Source organism: Phalacrocorax aristotelis, chromosome 2, assembly GCF_949628215.1.
Source record: "Phalacrocorax aristotelis chromosome 2, bGulAri2.1, whole genome shotgun sequence".
NCBI lineage: Eukaryota > Metazoa > Chordata > Aves > Suliformes > Phalacrocoracidae > Phalacrocorax > Phalacrocorax aristotelis.
In genome coordinates this window covers 53,797,787-53,820,560 of record NC_134277.1, presented here as the reverse complement: position 1 = coordinate 53,820,560, position 22,774 = coordinate 53,797,787, and the positions used below count along the sequence as shown (strand labels likewise).

The 22,774-nt window shown below is 41.6% G+C and overlaps 1 protein-coding gene across 2 annotated transcripts in view; it reads left to right on the top strand.

The window, feature by feature from the left end:
• The window catches only part of NPSR1 (neuropeptide S receptor 1), a 59,068-nt gene that overhangs the window by 21,719 nt on the left and 14,575 nt on the right, over window positions 1–22,774 (top strand). Inside the window, exons 3-4 of one of the 2 annotated variants that reach the window (XM_075086135.1) lie at window positions 17,896–17,999; window positions 18,352–18,445. The exons of the other annotated variant lie outside the window; for it this stretch is intronic. Coding sequence (XP_074942236.1) covers window positions 17,896–17,999; window positions 18,352–18,445 — 198 coding nt within the window. The remainder of the gene's footprint in view (window positions 1–17,895; window positions 18,000–18,351; window positions 18,446–22,774) is intronic. 2 annotated transcript variants of the gene reach the window in all.

Sequence of the window (22,774 nt, the reverse complement as noted above, 5' to 3'; positions counted from 1 at the left end):
TTTAACTTTTATTTTGTGGAGCCATAACATATTTTCAGTAGAGGTGTGGATTCCTGTACAAAAAATCTGAGTAATTCTTTATATAATCTTTAGGGACTTAATAGGCTTTAGTCCAGAAATCCCCTAGCTTCTAAAGCAGAGAAAAACTAGCTACAGTACCCTTATAAATGTTGAATACAGTATGCAACGATTATTCCTTTGCTGTGTACATGTATGTTTAAAATCATAATCAGGCACCAGACTTCTGTTCCTAAGTCACCCAGGAGCGCCTTTGAATACCACCCCTAAGGCTTGGGCCCCTGGACAGTCCCACAATAGAAATAATAATATTAGTGGAACATCTTGTGACAATTCTGTCTCCCAAAATTTACCCCAGATCATACATTTTTAAACTCAGATGGAATCAGTCGCTCTGTTTGCTTTTCCTGAGTAATAAGTCATTTCTGAAAGGATTAAAAAATGATGAATGGACCTTAGATATCGTATCTTTGTACAAAGGCACCATCTTCTTATTTCAACAGACACACACACAGAGCCTAAACTTGATTCTTCTTCCCCACCTACAGATTTCCATACAGGAGATCCATATTTACCATTTCTATTATTTTAAAAGGAGCTGTCATTATTTCAAGTCTTTGCATACAAATGCTTTTCCTGACTAGACATCTGTGTGACTAAAATGAAAGCGTTTCCTTTTGGCCGGTTTTTGCCAGCAGCTTTTTTCCCCCTTTCACCTTCAATGAAATTTTTCTAACCCTGTGCCTAGACCTGCACTGCGCAGCTAAATTACTGTGCCATCACAGCTCCGCTGATACGAGTAGGGCTGTGTGGAGATTATAAAGTTTTGCCTGGCTAACTACAGCATTTTTGAGGGCTGTAAGAGAAGAATTAATTGTGGTCTGAGTCCATATGCTAAAGTGACTATGCAGTATTTGAAAGAAAAAGCAAAAAGAACAGTATTCTAATCTTAGTAACTTTTCTGGTTAGCCTAGTGGAATGTGAATTAGGCAAATATCTTCAGACATCGTCTTTCTCTTATGGGTAGGCAGTTGAGCACTTTGGTGACAACCTACATTTGCAGGTCTGATCCAAAGGGATTTTAATCTGTCACCTTCTTCACCTGACGACGTTACTATTATTTGGGGCATTACACCTTTTGCTTTGTACAGCATCATTATTAGCAGGGAGGGTGGAGGGAAAATGCTCTGTTAGCTTCTCACCATGTAGGTCTAAAGAAAGCATACAGCTTAATATCAGTCCTGGGAAGCAGAATGGGACTTAACTGTCACAGAGATAATTGGATTAAGTTTCATGACTGCATTCTTGCATACTGGTATTCATTTTAGGGATTATTCATGCCGTCTATTTTAGGCACCTCACTGTAGGTATGTAAGATACGAAGTCACTCCTCCTGTGCTCCACTTAGAGCCAATAGAGGAAAACACTCTGAGCTCCCTTTAAGTTTCACTGGCGTGTACAGAAGGATTCAGTTCCTAATTTAGAACCCTAAAGCTGACTATATAAATCCCTCCAGTGTTTGTACATCACCAAATATGTCAGGATTACTATTTGTCTTTGACAGCTAAGAACCTAATCTTCCACCATTTCAAACAGACCTCAGAAGGCTCTGACTCAAAACCTACCAGCAAATACAAAGTTTTACAGAGAAAGGTATTTCTCGGTACTTATTTATTTATTTATTTATTTTTAAATGCAGCAAGTCATAACAACCCGTTACCTGATGGAAAACTCATTATTATTTCTTTTGTGCTCAGCTCTGTTTCTAAACTTTCATCTGGAATTTGTCCAAACTTTTCTGGGCTCTGCCCAAAAGACAACTTATTCAAGTGGGGTGTGGGAAAAAAGTGTAGCTTAAATGACAAATGTTATTCCAAAGCCATGCAGTAACATTGCAGCTGCACAGTTAACCTTAAAGGAGAACCTTTGCAGTGCAGGTAACTGCCGTGCCCCACTGCGTTAGTGGAAAGAACAACCTGAAATTAGTGAAGGCTGCAATGTGGATATGGATGCATTTTAGCAGCTCATTCTGCTTCTGCATGCATTTAATACACACACACACACAATATAAAAAAAAAAAACCAGAGCTTTGTCAGTGTTAAACTGAGGTGGCTAAACGCCATAGCCCAGACTTTGAAATCTAAAACGGACTTGCAGGTAAGTCATATATTTCTCCACTCCTATTAAGTTAGGCAGCAAGTAGCAAGAAAGAGAGAAGGGTGAAGACCTACTTAACAAGAGTAGTCAAAATAGAATGGAAATTACATCTGGACAAACCCCCAAACATTTTACTCCCAAGTGAGACTGCTACTTCTTAAGGAACAGGGATAACAGCACTGAAGAGCAGAAGTGGTTAGTTGATCACGCCAATTTCTTAGACTGAGAGATTACTGATAATGGACAGAAGCAATTTTTCCTGCAAGATGTTTGTACTTTCATTGTAAAATAGCAAGAGAATGATAGACAAAATACTACCTGAACATGACAGAAGCCTGCAGACTAGAAGTGGGGAATAGGGGTTTTCAGCACAAGCAAACAGCTTGCTTTCAAGCTGTAAGAACCTGAAGAAACATGACGAAAAGAGATGAAGTTTAGCTATTTCCTTAAAAAAAAAAAAAAAAACAATAAATCAGTAATCAGTATTTTATCTGTGTGTAAATATTTTTACAAAGTCATTTATGAACTGAAGAAATAATGTTAACAGCAAAAATCAGATCCCATTCCCTGGATGTGCCAGGACAGCTTTTTGTCTACTGGGTTTTTAATTTAACCTTAACCATGGAGATGAGTACCGCACCTTTACATTTTAAGATGGTATTGTTCTATGGATGGACACTTTCTAGTCTTGAATGGAAGAACTGATTTCTATCCATTTTCACTTTCCAGATCACATAGGAAGGGAGAAAACCAGGAACAGATGACACATATGGGAAGGATGTCTAAGAAGGAGAGCCTTCTTAGAAAACAGCTTTTCCATGCTACAGAGATAGGGACTTTATAAACACTGGTTTTCTAATGTGTTATGGGATTGCTGGAGCTATTGCTGTTACTACTAAGTCCAGAAAAACAATATAAGGTATATTAAATATGGCAATTTCATACTGCTCCTTAGGAAATTATCTCTCCGGTGATATCTGACAAGTCAACTGAAATAAAAGAAATGTCATTTGTTGCTCAGTCTTCTTTGTTTTAACGAACTATGCAAAATATTCAAAGATCAAGAGGACATTCTCTCTTATTTAAAGTCTTTAGTCAAGAACTCCAAGCCCAAGAACTTTTCCTCGTGGAAGTCAGTAGCAGGTTGCCTCTAAAAGGGCTGAAAAGCAAAAGTGGCTTTTTCTGTCAGCCCTAGCAAAGAATCCAGCGTCACCGCTTCTGAGGCCAGCTTTGTACATAACCCTGGAAGAGCAAGGGTTGTTCAGTGTTTTGTTCATCTCTCTAGAAGGAGGATACCAGGCCACTTCTTCCATCTTTCATTTATGGCATCAATATAAATTTGTGTTCCTGGATTTCCCTGACAGAAGCACACAGCAAGCCTGACACATTTTAAATATTGAGCTTGTCAGATCCACAGCCCATTTGGAGTAAGCCTCACAGTACTGGCTGCATGGGACCTGTGAACACTGTGCTATAACGCCGATTCACTTGTGCAATATATGCATTTCCAATCTCTGATGATCTTCTCTGATGAGTTTTTACAGCTCTGTCGATGCTCAAACTCCCTGTGAAACAGCAAATAAATTTCTTTGTGTTAGAGTTATTAGTGGCAAATCTCATTGCTCTAAATCAGAAACTCATGAAATTTTAATGCACAAAAGACAACACAGTGAAAAAAACCCACCCACCTGAAATCTTTACTTTGCAAAGGTATCTAATCTAATATTAATAAGTGTCAAACACATTAGCTGCGCATCAACCTAGTTTCTCTGAAGGGTCCTCTCATAATATTATGCTGCAAAATCTTACCTTTCTCAAACACTGAAGCTTCTTAAACAAAAAAAATATCAGTAGTGAGTGCTGCACCTTTACAACCTGGCTATAAGTGAAGACTATCTCTAAGTCTTCCTGCATGGGTGTGCTAGCACTTGTAGCTTGGCAAGTTAACTGGAATAGCAGCCCCATCACCACACACATGGTTTTCATCAAGTACCTTCCAAGCGCCCAGTTTGCTTTCCATGCAAACTATCAGGTTTCGTTCAAAATATGGCACCTATTGCACTCTTCGGGTGTTTCTCAAAAGCACTTTTTGTCTCTTCTACAGCAAAAACTTGTTCAAACAGAAGTTTTGAGTTACGTGGGCGTGCAGCATCTCAGATGACAGTGATCTCATTGTAGAGTGGGTGGGACAGAGGTTCAGTGTTGGCCACCTTCTGAGGCCTTGGAGCAAACAGGTGGCTGACAGAAATCGGCATGAAAGTGTTTTGCACTGTGTTTGGGGGGATGTGAGCGTACGCTACCTCAGGTATGGATTTTCTGTCAGTGATGACATTAAAAACACATATTGCACTCTGAAGCTAGCTTACTGTAAGCACATACATCTTCAAAGGCATGTAGCATGGAGCAGCTCATGTGCTTAAATTTAGACTTCAGCTCATTGCCTACTACCTTCTTCTGGGTACAGTGAAAACAAACTGTGCCGTTGAAAAAAACTGTTTAAGTGCTCTTCCTGGGAGGAACACTCACCCTCCTATCTAGACCAAAGCAGTCAAATTATCAAATATCAACATTTAGAGTTGGGAATGGAGGATGGAGAAGGCAGTACAGTTTATTAATTACAAAAGGGAAAGTGTATTCCACTAATACACAAAAAGGGAAAAATAATTTCCCTTTTAGGGGAAATCACATGCCAAGAGAGAAATTGTTATTTGGGATAAAGATAAATAAATAATATGTTGACAGTTTGATACTGACTAGATTGGTTCATGTTGTCTGTGTGAAGGTCTTAGTCTAATATATTCTTCAACCTTTATAACTGATTTACAAAAAGATTTCTTAGGTTACAAAACCTGGACTCTGTAGACAGCATAAAGTTACCGCTTAGTTTACAGCAGAGATAGACAAGATAGACAAAAGAGTAAGAGAATTGCAGCAAACTTTACAGCAAATAAAATCTACAATGAGGAAAAAAATACACTGAACGCAGGGCAGTTGCCACGATGAGAAGCGTCGCCAGCACGCTATGAGGTTTGGCAATACTCATTCAGCTGTTAAAAGCTGCAGCAAGTATCGTTTCCCCTCTTTACCTGGAGAAAGCTGCAGGCCACCTGCACAGGGCCTGATTTTGAGAAAAAGCACGCCTCGGATGAACTCCCAGTTCTTTAGGTAAAGAAGTAAACTCACATGTCTGAACATTACACTCATGGACGTTGCTAAGCAAGGGATGACCTCAGGAGAGGGGAAGAAGGCTGTTTAATGCATCCAGAAACTAAAGCAATATGCCGCTTCCTCAGTGAACATCAAGAATGTCTTTAAAATAGCTCCATTATTATTCTACTGAGTGAAGCACTAACAGCATGTGGGCACAGAAAGCCCTCTTCCCATCTGTGGCCTTCACAGCTCTCCCAGAGCCCCAGTTTTTGGGACAGACTCAAGTTTGAGGTGAGCCAGAGTGCCTTCGCAGGACTGGGCACCCCCAGAACCCCCACGGTTTGGGACAAGGCCACTCACAGGTACCAGGGAGATGCTTCAGCATGCTCCAAAAAGGATCCTTTTGTATCCAGGAAAAACATACGTGCCACCTGCCTGTCATCGAGCTCCCCAGCAAACCACGCTCAGAGACCTGTTTTCTTGAACTGGAGGGAGAGTCAGAATCAAATCAAACCAGTGACTGACAGGAGAGCAAAAGCTGTCAGCTGGAAAGCCACAGCACTAACTCCAGCAGAGCACATCTCAATATATTACAATGCATTAGAAGTATTAAAGCACTTCAGCTTGCGTAGTTTAGAAGTTATAAGCACAAAGGGCATTTGCCTTTTAATAATGTTTTTATGAGCTGCCTGAGTGGTTTGCAAGCAGTTCAATATCCACTGCTGCTTACCATTACTGCTGTGTTTTCTAGAAGACTGCTTGGGAAACACAAGAAAGAAAATGACTGTGATCAAAGTGAAATTACAATACACAATTGCATTTCTGTGAACGCTCTACCCAGCTAATACAAATAGACTGGAAAAAATTGATTCAGCAAGATCCATCAGAAAAACAAAGCAGTGCTTCCAAAACCGTACTCCTTAAAGGTATGCCTTTAACTAACTCTGTGTTTCACTTACATGGTTTATAATGTCAGTGTAAATTTGAAAGGACCTGGAAAAGGAAATGTTTTTTAGTTCCTTTATTGGACCTGTTTGTGTGCAGATAATGCCACAAACAAAATATTTTGCTCCTGCTCAGGACTAATTTGATCAGCCTGAACTGTCACAAACAAATGGACTAGCTACTCTTGCGAGATAGCGTTGTGCATTTTCATTTGTATTTCCAAATCCTTAAACACCCACTCATTAGTATATCAAACACATTTTTCAGATAAGTGCTTTGGCAGGTTAGCATTGTTTTCAGCAAACAATGTTTCCAGAATGCATTTTTTTATGCTTTGCAGAAAATGTTTTTTAAAAGATAGTGGTGTCATAAATTCATCGGATTGCTGAATTTATGTAGTCTGTGGCTTATTTCTCCGAAGAGGTTGCTAAAAATATTCATATCTCTTCTTGCTTGACCATTCACTGCTCCAGAAGTGGAGAAAGACACTTTGATCTGTGTGAAGCTTTTCCCACAGAGTTACATTTTTGATGTGACTTGTAAATAAATATGAAAGTTCATATTCATTCACTATTTTGGAAGCCATTCCAATTTCAGAACTTTGCTAGGATGCTGACTGAGGGGATGTGAAAAAGGCACAGCTAAATTGATTTTAGCTTTTAAATTAGAGTTGTTTACACTCTACACTCATCAATCCCTCTGAATTATCTGCAGGAAGAATCCAAATTTTTGGATATTCATCTCAAAGACAACCAGAACTTCTTGGTCAGGAAAAGAAGCCGGACATTTTGAAAAAAAGTAGTTTCCTTTCTGATTTTAGCATGCCGTGGCTTCTGTTTTGGGCTGGGATTGCAACCCTGACACAGCCCTGGGCTGGCTTAGCCCTTGAACCAAAAATCACATCTGTGCGCCCACATATCTGTCTCAGGTCGAACTCTTTGGGACCCCAGGGAAGGAGTGTGCATATCCAGTGCTGTCAGAGGGGTCTGACTTGGCCATACATCTGATGTACCAGGTCCATGCTGTGCCACAACTCACGGACATGGTGTCATGGGTGGCATAAGCACACCCTTTATTTATACTAGTAACGTGCTTTGGGGAAACAGAGCAGCAGCATTTCTAAGTCTGGCTGGCAAAATATTAGTCCTGTTTAATTTATCTTTTCATAAATTACTTTCTTTAAAGCAACCCAATTTGTGGACAAGGCAGAGTGCAAGAAGAACAGTTGGTTTTATATTCTTATCACACTCGGTGCACACAGTGCGGCACTGGGAAACGTGAAGGGCAAGAGGTGAGCCCAGGGTTTTCTTTAGGGCCCCAGAACAAAAGCAGACATTAGGATGGCTGATATTTTGATAACCTTTCCTGTGTCCCGGTGGAAGTCCTGAATATGCTTTGTAGATACACTTGGCAGCCAACAGACTAAACCATGTATTTTTTACATTGGCAGCAGTCAGCTTTTGCTGTGTCAATTTATGCAGGTTTATAGGAAGGCTTAATTCTTGTTTTGACAGCTACAGAATTGTTCTGTGGTCCTGAAGGACTGATTATGGTTTTCCTACCTTCAGCTTGTTTCAGACATTCAAATCCTAATGACAGTTGTGCTACATTTGCTTTTGTTTTTAATAAAAGGTGCTTGGCAGCCAAGCTGTATAATCCTTTGGGCCCAACATTTCAGCATTAAGGGGGAAATAGATTTCTTTCTGAATTGCTTGGAAAACATGTTGCCTCTGAATTATATGGATTCCTGTTTGATTCCCTGCTGAAAGGATAAGCAGGATTGTCATCTGACAGAGGGGACACTTATTTTACAGTTACTCTACATGAGAATTTGACTTCTGTTGATAAATGCGGGTTGGTGTGCGGAGTTTTCTACCTGGCTTCTTTGTATGCTGGTGGCAAATGTGGAGAGACAGGACTGCACGAGCACGGTGCTGCCAGCAGTACAGCCGTAATGACTAGGATCTCATTAGCTTCTGCTAAAAGACATGACTTTAAACTTTCGACATTAGATGTACACATACATCATTAACACCTTTTAGTCCATCATCCATACTGCAGCATTTCTAATTGCAATCAAATGGAAATTATGCTGGGAAGAGCCTTTACACACACTAAAAAACACTGAAACTAAAAGCTACATTAAGAAGGTAGGGATTTTTTCTATTCCCTTCTTGCATATTAGAGCAGTGATATTTATTTATTATGCTGAGTTAGATTGTCTTTGTGCCACCAACAATAGAACACTTTTTCTTTTCCCCATTTTCTGAAGGGCTGTAGGACAAAGCACCCAGCATTTTCGTGATGTACTTCCTCACCTGCTGATCTGTATGACTCACATTCAGGTGTTCTACAGGTTTTCTGTGGAGAGTCACTTCCTTTAACTCCGTTGCCTAGCTGGTTACCAAATGCTTAAAGGGTCTAGCAGGATTTACGGAATTCAGGTCAAAGACATCACATATGGCACTACAGAGAATTAGTTGTTCTAATAAGACCCAATGCTTGGAAGTCCATTTTGGCCAAGTTCAGCCCAGTTATAGGACTGAGATCCGGACCACATGTTATGCAAACTTCATCCTGCTCTGGCATTGCAGTATATTGAATGGAAAGCACCTCAGTATACATTTGCATGCACTACCTTTTCCACATGGTGATTTCACAAGGCAATTCTCCAATGAATCTTACCACTGTGCTTTTGTTCATGCTATCAGCAAACACCAGGGGAGACAAAGCAAGTACAAAAATGGGAATGAACATTGTTCTACTGTTCAGTAATTGCAAGCCTATGGTTAGACAGACATTGAGCTGCAGCATGCAATATCCCTGCTTGAGCATCATGGGAATCTGATTTACAGTTTGCCGTGAGGGAGGAAAGAAGGCTTTATTTTTACCATTCCTACTTAGGATAAAATATCTACATCAACAATATCTGAGCCTACAAAGACAGGACTGTAAGAACTGCAGGTATTCAGTGACAATAAGGACCAGAATGCCTGAATTACACCAACAGAAAATATTCCCAGGGTAGTCCACATTTTTTTAGACAAGAATAATCATGCAGCTGCTGTTGTGACCAAGATATGAACATGCAGTCCTTAAAATACTTGAGGTAAAGAGTTACCAAAAAGGATCAGTAGGGGGATTCAGAGGAAATAACAAAAGAAACTATGTACAAGATATTGGGTAAGGACAGAATTAAAATAGACTTGTTTGGTACTTGGTATCTCAGAAAGTATATTTCTTCTGGAAAATGCGAGAGGTACAGGCACCACTTGAAACAAATGAAGAGGCAATGAGTTACAAATGGTGTGATTTCTGTGTCCTTTGAGGAGGCATGTATTTGTTTTCCAGTGCGTGGGTGAGACAAGCTGATCCACAGGAGCTTATGTTCTGCATTTACACTGACACCAGCCTCCCCTATGCAGGATTTTTGCCCCCACTACTTTTATCCTTTCTACCTGTCCTGCTCTGCCTGAAGGAGAGAAGGGGAGTTAAATTAATGAGTTGCATTTGAAATATACTTTCCCAACAGTCAAATAATAGTGATTGAGCACTTGTTCGCTGCTGTTCCACTTGTCCTGCCTTGTTTTGGCAGGTGCCGTACTCGCCCTGCAGCACTGCCAGTTCAGTCTAGCCCTCTGTGCCCCTCCAGCTGTTACCCCCACAGCGAGGGTGGAGTGGGAAGGAATAGTAGGAAGAGATTTAATAATAAAGGCAAATTAAACAAAACAATGCCCTTCACAGTAGCAAGGCATGTTGAATTTTAATTCCTTGGGACCTGCTCTCCAGCTGTCTTGTAAGCATTGTTTCTTAAGAGGTTAATGTGGTACAGTACATGCTTTTCTCAGCCCTTCATCTTTTAACCTGGATGAGCTCCAGAGTGAGGCTGGAGCTTCACTGCATCCACCCGTTACAACTCCTAGCCTAACAGGGCCTGCCTCATCTCAGGGGGAGGGAGGACCTCAGAGCAGAAAAACAAGAAATGCAAGAAATAAATAAAATGCTCGCCCAGTGCAAGAAAATTTTCTGCCACTACCTATAAGCAAGAAAGAGAAAAAAAACATGAATTCTGCCACTGAAAAAAAATCCACATAGCTTTAACAGGGGAACTGAACAGGTTTCCTCTTGAAAATTTTCAGGTGGGATTTGTTTCATCGGTTACATTTTGCGTTCTGCTCCAGGCTGCCAGAGCGGCGTAGTACGCATCGTTAGTACATGTGGCAAACCCGCTGCTTCACGTACGCTCCAGCGCAAGCACCACAGCAGAGCAAAGTGCTTGTGGGTGTGCTCGCTGATTCCCCATGAAAGCTTAGCACGCCCTGAATTTTGGCTCACACTTCTCCCCTCTTTGCCAGGGATTTTCTGGCAGAGAGCTGGGATCCTTGCACCATCTAAGCATTACCACATCTGCTCCCCATCAACACTTCTAAAAGAGCTAAATTCAGGGCGGGTGGGTTCACAGCAGCCCCTGGGGGTGCCAGCTGCATCCCCGTCCGTCCCCACACCCCCCACACCCCACATTGGCCCAATCTCCAACATCATGCCCAGGTGCTCTGCAGTACAAGGCACTGCAAACAGCCACAAACTCAGGTAAAGGCACCTAGAGGGATTACAAACAGGACAAACGGGCTGTCAAGGGGTAAAAATGTGAGGGGGGCCCTTAGCACCCTCCATGCCCCTTCCATGCACCACAGCTGCATGGAGAGGCACTGCAGTAGGTTCCTAGGGGCTCAGTGTTTCAAGAGTTAAAATGTAATAATTTTAAAAGATATCTTCTGGGTATCTTGCAGGTATCTTGTCTTCCAGGTGCCCAGAGCAGGTAAATAACCTATTTCACTATCAGCTGCTGAATGGGAGCAGAGGTGTGGGTACATTTTCTAGCTAAAATAGTCACAAAAATATTTCTAGTGCAGTGAATACTTGCAAAGACATTTGTGGTTTTCAGCAGAAAGCACAGATTAAGGGAGGAATGGGAGTAAGGACTATAATGAAATCAGCTGCAGGGGTGTCTGCAGGAGGCAGGGCAGCTTCTACTGCTCTTTGTCCCCTGTGCCAGTCCCCAAGCCAGCCTGTCACTTCAGGAGCCCTAAGTACACTCAAATTTAAATCACTTGGACCCCCAGCCCTGTAACAAGATCAGGTAGAGGTTTTACTAACTTGCAAGCCAAGTTCACAGCACTGTCTCTTATTAGCTGATAGCACATCAAGCGTGATAGCGAGGAGCAACGGCAGAGTGGCAAAGGCTGCCTCATCACTTCAAAAACCACAGACAGGACCCTATTTCTGTAATAGGGCAGCAATGTAATTTTTTGTTTTTAAGGGTCTATTGCTTTGTTGCAGGCAGGCGTTAGTAAACTGCTGCTTGTGATGCTTCCAGAGGATGCGCTCTTTGGGGAGTGGCAGGTAACAGGAATGCACATGGTGAGGTCCCAGAAAAATGAGTCATGTGAAATGCTCAGCCCTGACAAGGAACTCACTGTCTTGCCTTGTAAAATGTTGCTGCTGCCACGGTGCCTTGAGCAGCTTGGTGTTGTCAACAAAGCAGAACAAAATATCTCTCGTTAAAATGGAATCACTCTCTAAATGACATGAAAAGGGGGATGAAATTTCAGTAAGCAGCACGGCTTCACCAAAAAGTCATGGATCATCACATCCAACTTAATAGGACTGTTCTCATCAGGGAAAAAATTATCAAACTACAGCTGAGATGACATGTGGAGCTTTTTAACCTACCGCTGCTTTCCAGCAATCTGCTCTCCACTTCTGACAGAAAAGACTTTCAGCATCTTTAGGGTAAGTGTCTTAAGGGAAGAGTGGTGTCAGTACTAATAATCAAATGATAGAGATATTTTCTTGCAGAGTTGCTAGCACAGATTTTTGTCTTAATGTCCTTAGTTTAATGAAATAAATATCCTGAAGCCTGCACAAGTTACCTCCCTTTGGCAATGCCATCAAGTCAATGAATTCCTATGAACAGATTAGCTGGGAAAGTTGGAACCTGTCTCTTTTCCCATGCCAGATCACTAATTACCTCCATTTGTTTTCTATAATGGACTTCTATCTCTGTGGAGGTTTTTTTTTCCATGAAAATTTGTGTCACTCACAACAACAGTAAGCCTGCACTGAAATTTGTCCCTCCAAGGGCTGTGTTTTCTTTTGCACATTTTTGTGCTTGTTGGTCATACGAGGCGGCGCCCACCACCGAAGCTGCTGCAATCATCTGAACTGAGTGGTGCCTGTGCCTAAATGCATAAAGGCAATGCCTGAGCTCAGTCATGCCCATAAAAAATCCAAAGGGATTTTACTGAGCACAATGGAGTCTTGGGTAAAATTGGTCTTTATGGGCCAGGATTTCCACAGGTTTTTTTCAGTACTTGCTGTATTTCCCAGACATAGATGCTGTAGTGTTATATTCAGCATGTATCAGCCTTCTCTAGGACCAACAGGCTGCTTCTCCTTCTCAGTAATTTTCTTGGTCTTTTTGATAAATGCTGTTCTAAAATGCCGCATTTTGAGACACTGACAGGTTGGTAAAGGCAGGTACTAGTTCTGCCTTTGGGGACTGACTGCGGCCATGGTGCAGGCAGGGAGGAGGGAGCTGAAGGCTTTCAGACCTGCTCTGTTCATGGGGCTCCAAGCTGTGTAAACCCCAACAGCCCATTTTTTTCCCCTCCCTCTGCACCCCAGGCAAATCCATCTTTACTCTCTGCCTCCCTCTACTTCTCTTTATTATTGAGGTCTCATGGATTTTTTTCTTTTAAATTACATTCTTAGAAATTCCATCTCCTCTTAAGAGCAAACTGCTGCTATCCCAGTCACACTAATGCTGTGTCCTCTCTTCACCAATGAATTGTTTTTTCTGCATCATTTTGTGAATATACATTTGGCTCATGTTAAAAGTCACAAACTATCACTTGCTGGTATTTTTATTTTCTATCAAAGGAGAATATGTTATTAATTGATTTTTTCCCCCTATTTGTCTGAGGAATTAAATGAGCCACACAGTTGCCTAGCAATGCAGACACAGAACCACAGTATATATACCACTTCTTGGTAAAGAAAAGAAGAGTTTTAAGAAAGCAGTGGCAATGACAAGCTCGCACACAGTTACAAATGAAGGTTGATTAGCACTGTTTTCAGGAGCGAGCTTGGTGCCATTTGGTCCAGGAACATTCATCAGTGAAAGAACACAAGCATCTAATATGCAAGCCACCAGCTTAGTAAGGAGCAGTGAGGATACCAGCAGTAATGAGAACACTGAGGTTTAGAGCAATGTATTGGCTACGTTGGTTTCCAATACCTGACTTTTACCACTTAGGACACCAATGATGTAATCCAGTGACATGCATCGAGGTGTAGGCTTGCCAAAAGCAACAAGGGAACGCATGATCTGCTGAGATCACGTCGCTGAAATCAGGTGACTTCTAAACACTAGCCTCTATCACAGCAATTCAAATTACATGAGGAATGAGGATTTCAAGACACTGTGATTGTGGCTATAATTGCATCTGAGGTGATATGTGGGTGAGGACGATTCATCTACAGTGACTAAAGCTCTGCTAGTTATTCATGATCTATGTATCAGATTTATAGCTCCGGCACGTTGGGACTTTGCGTGAAAGGGGGCTTGCAGGCTAAAGCAATGTTGTGAAGGCGTGAAAAACATGAAGTCTAATTATTGCGGCTGTGATGAGCAGTAAGATAAGAGAATAATGAGCCGTGTATTCATAGTCTAAATCACTAACGAAAGTTAGCACCAGGTACTTGTGGCACTGGAGGGGGGAGGACACAAAGCAAGAAATGGCCAAGTGGGACATTCAGGGCAAGAAGTGAATATGGTGCTGCTAATCAATGGAGCTTGCATGTATATTTAGCACACAGATAACCAGTTAGCTGACTAGAGAGTGTATAATAGATGCATAACAGAAAATGATGCACAGAAACAACAGATTAGAGTGGATACAGCAGGGAGCAGTTACACATATTTTGTATATGTCATAATATTTTGTATATGTCATAATTTGTAGGTTTACTGCATTTTTCGTGCATGCTGTCTGATCACCTGCATGAGGCACATTATTTATTTGGTGGAGTTATGTAAAGTAACATGTAACTGTGACAAATCCTCTAAAGGTGTGCAGCTGGGTCAGACTGAGAGATTGTGATCCTTTGAGAAGATGGGTTAAGAAACACCCTCTGGAGCAGGCAGTAGAAGAGCAAAGGAACGAGAAAAGTTGGTCTGGTAATTGGTAGGAACAAAAAGACAAGAGAGATTTCTGAAACCTGCAAAGGGCATGAGGAGGTTTTGTGGGAGAATGTTTCTATAATTAAAGGGTGTTGAGAAATCCAGCTGATTTGGTGCACACACACAGCTGGCTGCATCTGCTTTGGCACGCACAGGTGTATTGGGCTCAGGGGCGCACGCTCAGAGGAGTGCATACTGAGTCCTTTACAGGGATTCAGAAACACAGCGCAAAGAGCTCTTTAAGTGTACTGCTGGGAGAGAGGAGATGAGGCTGTCAGCACAAAGAAATTGTGAAGTTTAAACCTTGCTTAAAAATCTCCACAGTCACCTGAAAAACCTCACTCAAAGGTTTTCAAGGGAAAGACAGTCACTTAAGGCTGTAGCTATACTGGTGGGTGATGCCATGCAGCAGGAACAGACCTGTAGCATGACAAAGATGGAGCTGATATCCGCACTGTGCATTTGGGGTGCGAGTTTACTTCAGCTGAGTAAACCCCACCATGCCCCTCAGCCTGAGCACTGGCTGGCAGCTGCATGGCCTGGGGTGCATGAGGAGCACCCCTGGAGAGCATCTTCAGGTCAAGCATCAGCTGAAGCAAAGGCTTATTCCCCTGTGGCTTCCCCATCATGTGAGCCAGTGAAGTGGGGGCTGTTCACAGGTTAAAAGACACATGCCGGATGCAAACTAAAAACCTGACATGGCCAGACTCTGGAACTGTGCTTCTGGGCCTGCCCAGATTGCTTACATCCAGCACACCGCTCCACACCTGGCATCCTGGAGACCACCAGGACACTGGCCCATCTATCACCTCACCTGCAGGATGCACCCCCAAAGCACTCTCCTAATGCATTGGAAAAGGACAAAATGGTGGTGAGAAGAGGGAAATGAGGAGACAGATGAGGTGCCTTCCCTTCTCCCTCCCTTTTCTCTAGAGAGCTCTGAGATGGGTAGGAGGGAGGGCAGCCCCTGCTGAACCCCCACTTACCACCTGCTTGGCAGATTTTCAGACCGAGGTGAAACTCTATTGATGTGTATTACTTTGAACCAATGAATATTTCATTACTGGAGAGAGAAAGAATATGAATCAATAATTCAGGAGTAAGGAAACGGATGGGTTTGAACCACTCCTGGAGGATGCGTTTCACTTTTTGAATCATTTAAACTCTGTGGTTTCTTCAAAGATCACCTTAATTATATCTACAATCTTTTCAATAAAGTCTTAAAGCCACTGTACTCATCAAAGGAACAATCATCCCTTGACCCATCACTCTAATCAATGAGCAACGTTTAACATAAGGTTTCAAACCATGATTTTCTGCTGCCTTGGGCAGGTGTGAGAGCAGAGACCACAGAAGTGCTGGTTGCAGCAGCCTTCTGGATGACATCTCTGATCCAGCTTCCCTCTGGAGGCAGGGGAAGAGAGAGGAGAGAGAAAAGAGGCTTGGGAAACACCAGAAGAGAAAAGAAAAACCAGAATTAATTGAACAGTAAAGTCCTGAGGAGGGAGGCAATGTAGTTACATGCAACAGCAATGATATTTCTGTTGTAATTTCATTTTGAACTGAGCTGTGAACAAAAAGAGGAGATAAAGAATTGAAGAAAAAAGGAGATAAAGGATTACTGATACCGGAAAAATAATCCTAGTTTTCTAGTGGAGCAAAACAAGTTGCTTCTTCTAAAGCATTAAACTGAGATCTCAATTTCCAGCTAGAAGTAACTGGAATTTCTGTAACTTCCAAGGAGTTAGAAGAAACTCATTTTGCAAACCCATACCTGTTTGCTTGGAAACACTGGTTCAAACTGTTTACTGCTTAAAAAAATTTTTGAAATTGTTGAAATAGCTTTTTTCCAAAAGCATACATTTCAGACCAAAATCTTCTGCTAGGAGGTTAGAATGCCCTTATCACAGTAAACTTTAGCAACCGTTTTCAAAAGTGTAAACTGATGGTATGAAGGTGAAACATTTTACCTTACCACTCTAAATTTTTAAATATGGATTGAAGCTATATCTTTGCATTCCTTTTTTTTGTCCTGACAAATTGCACGAAAACATTTTCCCAACCTGCTCTCTCCCTTTGTGGTAATCTGTGCAAGAAGAGCAACAGGCTGTGTTACTTGAAGCGGCAGAACACTGGTTTGATGCACATTTTCTTCCATGAACAGCTCTTAAAACATTTATCCTGTCCTACAGGGAGAGAACTTTTTTATTATCTTGGTTTTAAAGACAAAACTTAATATCCCCCATATGTACCACAGAAGGACCAGCTATTGCAACTCCTTTGTAAAACTTACATCGCTGTAAGCACTCATTTGTTCAATAAGAAACAGAGCAAAGGCTGGAATATCACCTCAGATTTAAAAAAAGAAAAAGGGTGGCCTGAGGTGTATTTATTTTAGTGAATGCAGACTACAGGAGAAGTACAGGCATAAGTAGGTTAACTTTCAGCTGACAGGGCAGGGTTAGTCATTAAATAATTAAGTTTGCAAATAAAATCCTGACAAAATTTCCACTAACTTCAGCAGCATTTGGATTTCACCTGAGGTGGTGCCTTTGCAGGAGACATATTTCTTTGTACATTGACATAAAAGACAAAGAAAGAAAGGACATTAAATAGTTCAATATTTGGCACAGCTGGGATCAAGCCAATGCGCTTAGACACTAGCCTACAGCTTCTCCAATGCTATATTTTATCCACACCTCATGGAAAACCCGGGGCCTTTAGCAGGCAGCGACGAGCCTGGCATGCTGCAGGATCAGGCCCATCAGGCAGTCTCCTCCGTATCTCTCAAGGACAAGCCTGAAATGTTTAGATGTATGAGGGATTAACACCCACAGGTGATATTTTATGCAGCTCTACTCAGAAAAAGCAAATAATGATTTGAGGAGGAATTGATCTCAGTTAATTTTAGGCATCTTTGGTATAGATGCGGGTGTAGACCAGGACCTGCATCCAGCCTAGGACTGACATGGCCATCTCAGCTGGCCACCTCATATCCCGTTATAAGCAGAGAAAAAGGTCCTTTAAGGGTGCAGCTCATCCAACCCGTTTGCAACGCCAGCCAGGCTGAACTGCAGCCCAGAGGGCTGTCACGCTCACAAGAAACCAGCTGTGGGCTCCAGCACTTAGGGAAATCTTGCCTTATCTGTCTGAGTGGGTTTGTGTTAAATTAAGAGAACAAGAAAATAAACACACAAAACTTTTAAGTGTTTTCTGAGGCTTTCCCAGCTTTTCTAGCATCCTGGGCTGACCAGCCATGGCACGGCTCCCCTTAAGACTGGGGGAACTGGTATATCCCAAGGGTCATACCTGCCCCTGTGGCTCACGTGCAGTCATGTGTTTCCTTCTTTTAATGCTTCTTCACTTAATTTTCTTTGCAGATTCATTCACGGGACTCATAAATATAATGACTGACATAATTTGGCGCTACACTGGAGATTTCATGGCTCCTGATATCGTCTGCAGAGTTGTTCGCTATTTCCAGGTACAGAAACCTTGTGCTCCCCCCGTATGCCCAAGCCCGTGTGGCTTTGTGTCCCCATGGCAATAAACCCTAACAAAAACACTGCATAGATATTTTTCTAGTATCAGGAGTGTTAAAAGCTGAAAGTGTTCATTTGAAGTTGAAACACTTTTAATTAAAGCATATGAAATCTTTTAAATTTTGTGGACAAGATCAAGGAAAAAGATCTGGGTGAAAATATAAGGAGTTTTTTTCTTTTTCTTTTTTTTTCTTCAGTAAAAGTTTTCAGATATTCCTAGTTCAGTGTTGTCACTGATATTATTTTCTGCAATAAACGTGTCTCAACTGCTGCCTCGTATACCTTCTGCCCCAGGTGGTCCTTCTATATGCCTCGACTTACGTCCTTGTGTCACTAAGCATAGACCGGTATCATGCCATAGTTTACCCAATGAAGTTCTTGCAAGGAGGTAGGAGAATTTCTGTACCTTGCTATTGCTATGGGTATTATTGGATCGTTTTTTAGTTTCAAAATTCTTAACCTTGTTGCCATGAATTATTCATTCCTGCTGTAGCAACATTTGGACTCGGTTACAATTTTCCAAATGGCAAAGGAGCTGTGGTTTCGAGATTTATTAAGTTGCACTTAGCCCTCAGCAGTTTTTATTAGCATTGTGTTAGCAAAGAATGAAATGACATTTTAAAAGTATAGAGTTTTTCATTATCTTCCAGCATTTTGAGAAGGTTATTATGGGCAAAAGCTATCCCTCGTAGAACTATACTGACTTTAGGAGCCACAACAGCTATATATTCATTTATTCATACTAAAAACTAACTTGGATAGAGAGTCCAGTACTAAGAATTCATACAACAGTTTGATGAGGCAGCTTAAAAACTATAGCATATAAGTTTGGATATCAATTGTTTCTGGCAATTTCTTCTATTTGTTATTTTTACAGCACTCAAATATATCTTGGCTGCTTAGCAGTACAATTTAAAGAGCGTGATTTCTTTCCTACCTAGCCTAAAGTGGGACATTAAGTATGTTGCACTGAGTGAATAAACAAAAGTAGCAGGTGCGGAGGAAGTGAAACAATTACAAGAACCATGAGGTGTTGAGTCACACTTTAATCAGACTCAAGCATTATCCTTGTTTTGGAATAATCATGGCTTTTGACAGCCTGCTCTATTCAGGGGATCACATTAATGGTCCTTTCTGGCCCTAAAAACCGATGCATCAATCACAGCCCAGGCAGTGGTGCAGCTTTGGCAGATGTTAAGTTCTGAAAACTTCAAATACTTTGTGAAATTTAGCCTCATGTTCCCCAGCATGGAGACCAACTTTTTCAGAGCAGGGGGCCTGATATCAAGGTTTTCTCAGCAAGCTTTGGGATGCACTGCCCATGTTAAGCCAGGCTGGGAAGAGCACATAAACCACCTGAAGCACCAACAGCTGGCTGAGCAGGGTAAGCTGTGAGATAGGCTCGCTGACATTTCATCTTCATATGTGGTACAGGAAAAGCAGCATTTGCTAAATTACCACCTGGGCCTAGTAAAGAATTTGGTGGTCAATCTTTGCAAGCCGCTTTGAAATTTAAAAAAAAACCACTAGGCCACCTCAAACCTTTATAAAAGTCTTTTTTTAACTCTGTCCCATTTCCCATAATTATACCATAAAGTTTTTTCTTTCCTTTTTAAGAATCAAGAAGAACAGACACTGCACCCAGCCGAGGGGCAGCAGAGCCATCAGCTGGGTGAAGCTCTGCTGGTGGGGGAACAGGCCACGAGCAGAGAGAACGCTGGCAAAGCCCACCTGCCTCTGGCAAAGGCTGGCTACACACTAATGGACAAGCAAAGACCATGTTCAAAGGGAAAAGGGAGGCAGCTACAAATTCAGAAGAACTATCTAGGGTGGTATATTTGCCATAGCAACTTCCTGGAATAGTCACCTTTTGCACCCAGCTATTCCTAGCAGAGGGGTCGGGGGTGGGGGGGTGCATTTGAAATGCCCTCTTAGCTATTCTGTAGGCAGAGAAGAGAGAGATTTACAAAACTTTGTCAAACTTTAAAACAGTTCTGAGCCAACTTGTGGCAAATTTCTTCCCAAAATGAAACACTTGTCCCCAAAAATCCTTCAGTCAAAAAACAAAAGAGTTGTTTCTCCTTACCAATTTTAAAAATTATGTTTCCATGTAGCCTTGAAATATAATTTTGGAAAAAAAAATCAAACATTTTGCTTTGAAAATGTCAAACAATTTCAAATCGTGGTTTAGTTACTAGCCTCGAGTCATGTTAAAAAGCATTTGCAATGAGCTGTACTTGGCATGGCTTCTAAGAAAAGAAACTTTGACAGTTAAATATTTTATACTCTCTTCGTGAATACATAAACAACCACAGAAGGTGCAGGATATGGAAGAATTATACATTCTAATCCTAACGTTTTTACTGTATGAGGTACCTAATTGCATAACCAAAAGGGTCATTAAAAAATTCGTAAAATAAAGATTGAAAATAAAAGAAACTGAAAAGTTATAACAGAAGGCATTTTATGAATAGTTCACCATGTTGAAACAGTACACAAACTAAGCAACAGGCAACAACAGAACTGCTTAAGTAAAAGACAGAACCCAAGTAGGCGTAAACTGTCCCTTGCATGGCTTTGGGCTGCAAATGTTGCTGAAGTCCATCAGATCAATGAGATTCTGGAACAACTCGCTCTCTCTGGATTTAAAACCTAATTTTAAAATGACACTCACTTTATAGAAGGATTGCATAGCATTGCCGTTCATGGTAGCTGGGAGCAAAACTCCTCAAAAGAGCTGCCTCCCCACCAGACGTTGCTGGGAGCAGGCAGATGTGCACAAAAGCACGGCCACAGCACATCGATGGGGGAAACGAGGCAAAGGGGACAGTGACATGAAAATGTCTTTTAAGAGTCAGTGCCAGAGAGATTCCCACCCCAACCCTGGGTGTTAGTCTTGACCACTCCAGTATGAAAAATTCTCCATTTGAAAAGCAATGTTGTTTTTAAAGGAGAATACGGGGACTGGCTGAATAGAATATTGTATTTCAAAAGCTGTTATTGATTTGGTTCCATTTATAAATTTTATAGTTCTAGTTATATGATTTGCTGGTGTTTAGAGCAAATTAGAGCATTTAGAATAAAACCAACATAAAAAATCCCTTTTCGTGAGGCAGCCAATTAACCTGAGTCTGATGGTTTTATCTACTTACCTAGGTGTTATCAGTGCCCCGTAAAGCCCTTTAGACTAGCAAGGCCATATTCTACCAAACAAGAGGGACATTTAAAAACAAAATTAAATGAACATCGCAGGTAATATTTTATAAAACACAAAGAGGCAATACCACTCTTGCCCAACCCAAATTGCCCACTTCTTTTCAAATTAAGGGCATCGCTACACAGTGAAAAAAAATAAAGTATATTATCCAAGTGTGATCTTTTCCCCTGCAAAACAGATAGGTGGGCCCCACTGAGGCTTGTATCTCTGTAGCTTAAGCAGCTCACTCACAATTGAAAAGTCCTTTCTGTCAGGAAGTATTTTGTGAAACTTACTCTTAATATTCCTTTTGCTAAGTTTATTCTGTTACACACTGGGAAACTTTGCAGTTCTCCTTTGTCTGTGCATTATTTATAGACTTAATCTAATACTCTCACTTACATAGATGTCATCAGAGTTCCCTTAAGCCCTAGATTAGCAAGACCGTATTTTGCTGAATGTGAATAACATTTAAAAATGAGCAGGATAAGTGAATATTTGCATCTGATGTTTTATAAAGCATAAAATTACTTTCTGAGTGTTTCTCCCACACACTTTCATATTGCTCTTTGAGCTTTGAGGAGGAAAGACATTCTTCTTGATACACATAATTTAAAGTGAGTTTCCATTTCACACACAACCTTGGGTATTTTGTAGGACAATAAAGTATTTCAACACCAAAGCTTCCCAGATCAAAAATTCTGTCCCCATCTGTTCCTCTTTCAATCTGACTCAGGAGGAATAACCGCTGCTGAGAATCACCGGTACGCCCCAGATCAGCCCTCTTCCGCATGCTTTTCGGCTAGACCTACCTGGATTTTAGCCAGAAGATGCAGATTTGTGAAAACGAAATCCTTGGGGCTGTTTGCTCCAACCCATTGATTTTTATAAAATCTCATGTGTGCCACCAGGCATCATTTGGCTTCCTACCAGTTTTCGCTACTTGGCAGTAGAGGAGGTCAGAAGTCCAGGGGAAGCAGTAGCCAAAACCTGCCAAGCATTTTGGGATCCTGATCTTCACCATGAGGTCCAGCAGGATCTCCTAGTCGATATCTGTTGTGGCAGATAAAACAGGGCTGAGCACCTGAGCACCACACCACCGTCATCTGCCCTGTCTCACGGTTAGCAGTCCACAGTCCACCCTTGGCATGCCTTGGGCATATGCCCATCAACAGGAGCTCGGTTTGGTGTCCGCCATGATGCAGAGAACTGCAGATGCCTGAGCTCTCCAGGACCATGTTTCTTTGGGGCAGTAAAGTTGCAGCTGGAGTTAAAGGCAGCTGGTTGTGCAGTTTTGTTCTGATCCTGAACTGAGGCATTTTCTCTTTCCTGATAGGAAATGTTTTGCAAGCTTTCTCACCACAAGGTACATCAAAGTGTTTGATTTCCATTCCAAGGAGGACATTTCTGCCACCAGTACATCTAGTATGCTCCAACCTAGTTTATGTTTTAAGTAATCCTTCCGAGTCTAGGCCTTCCTCTGTTATCTGTAGCACAAGGGCTCCTTTTCTGTCTCTTTGT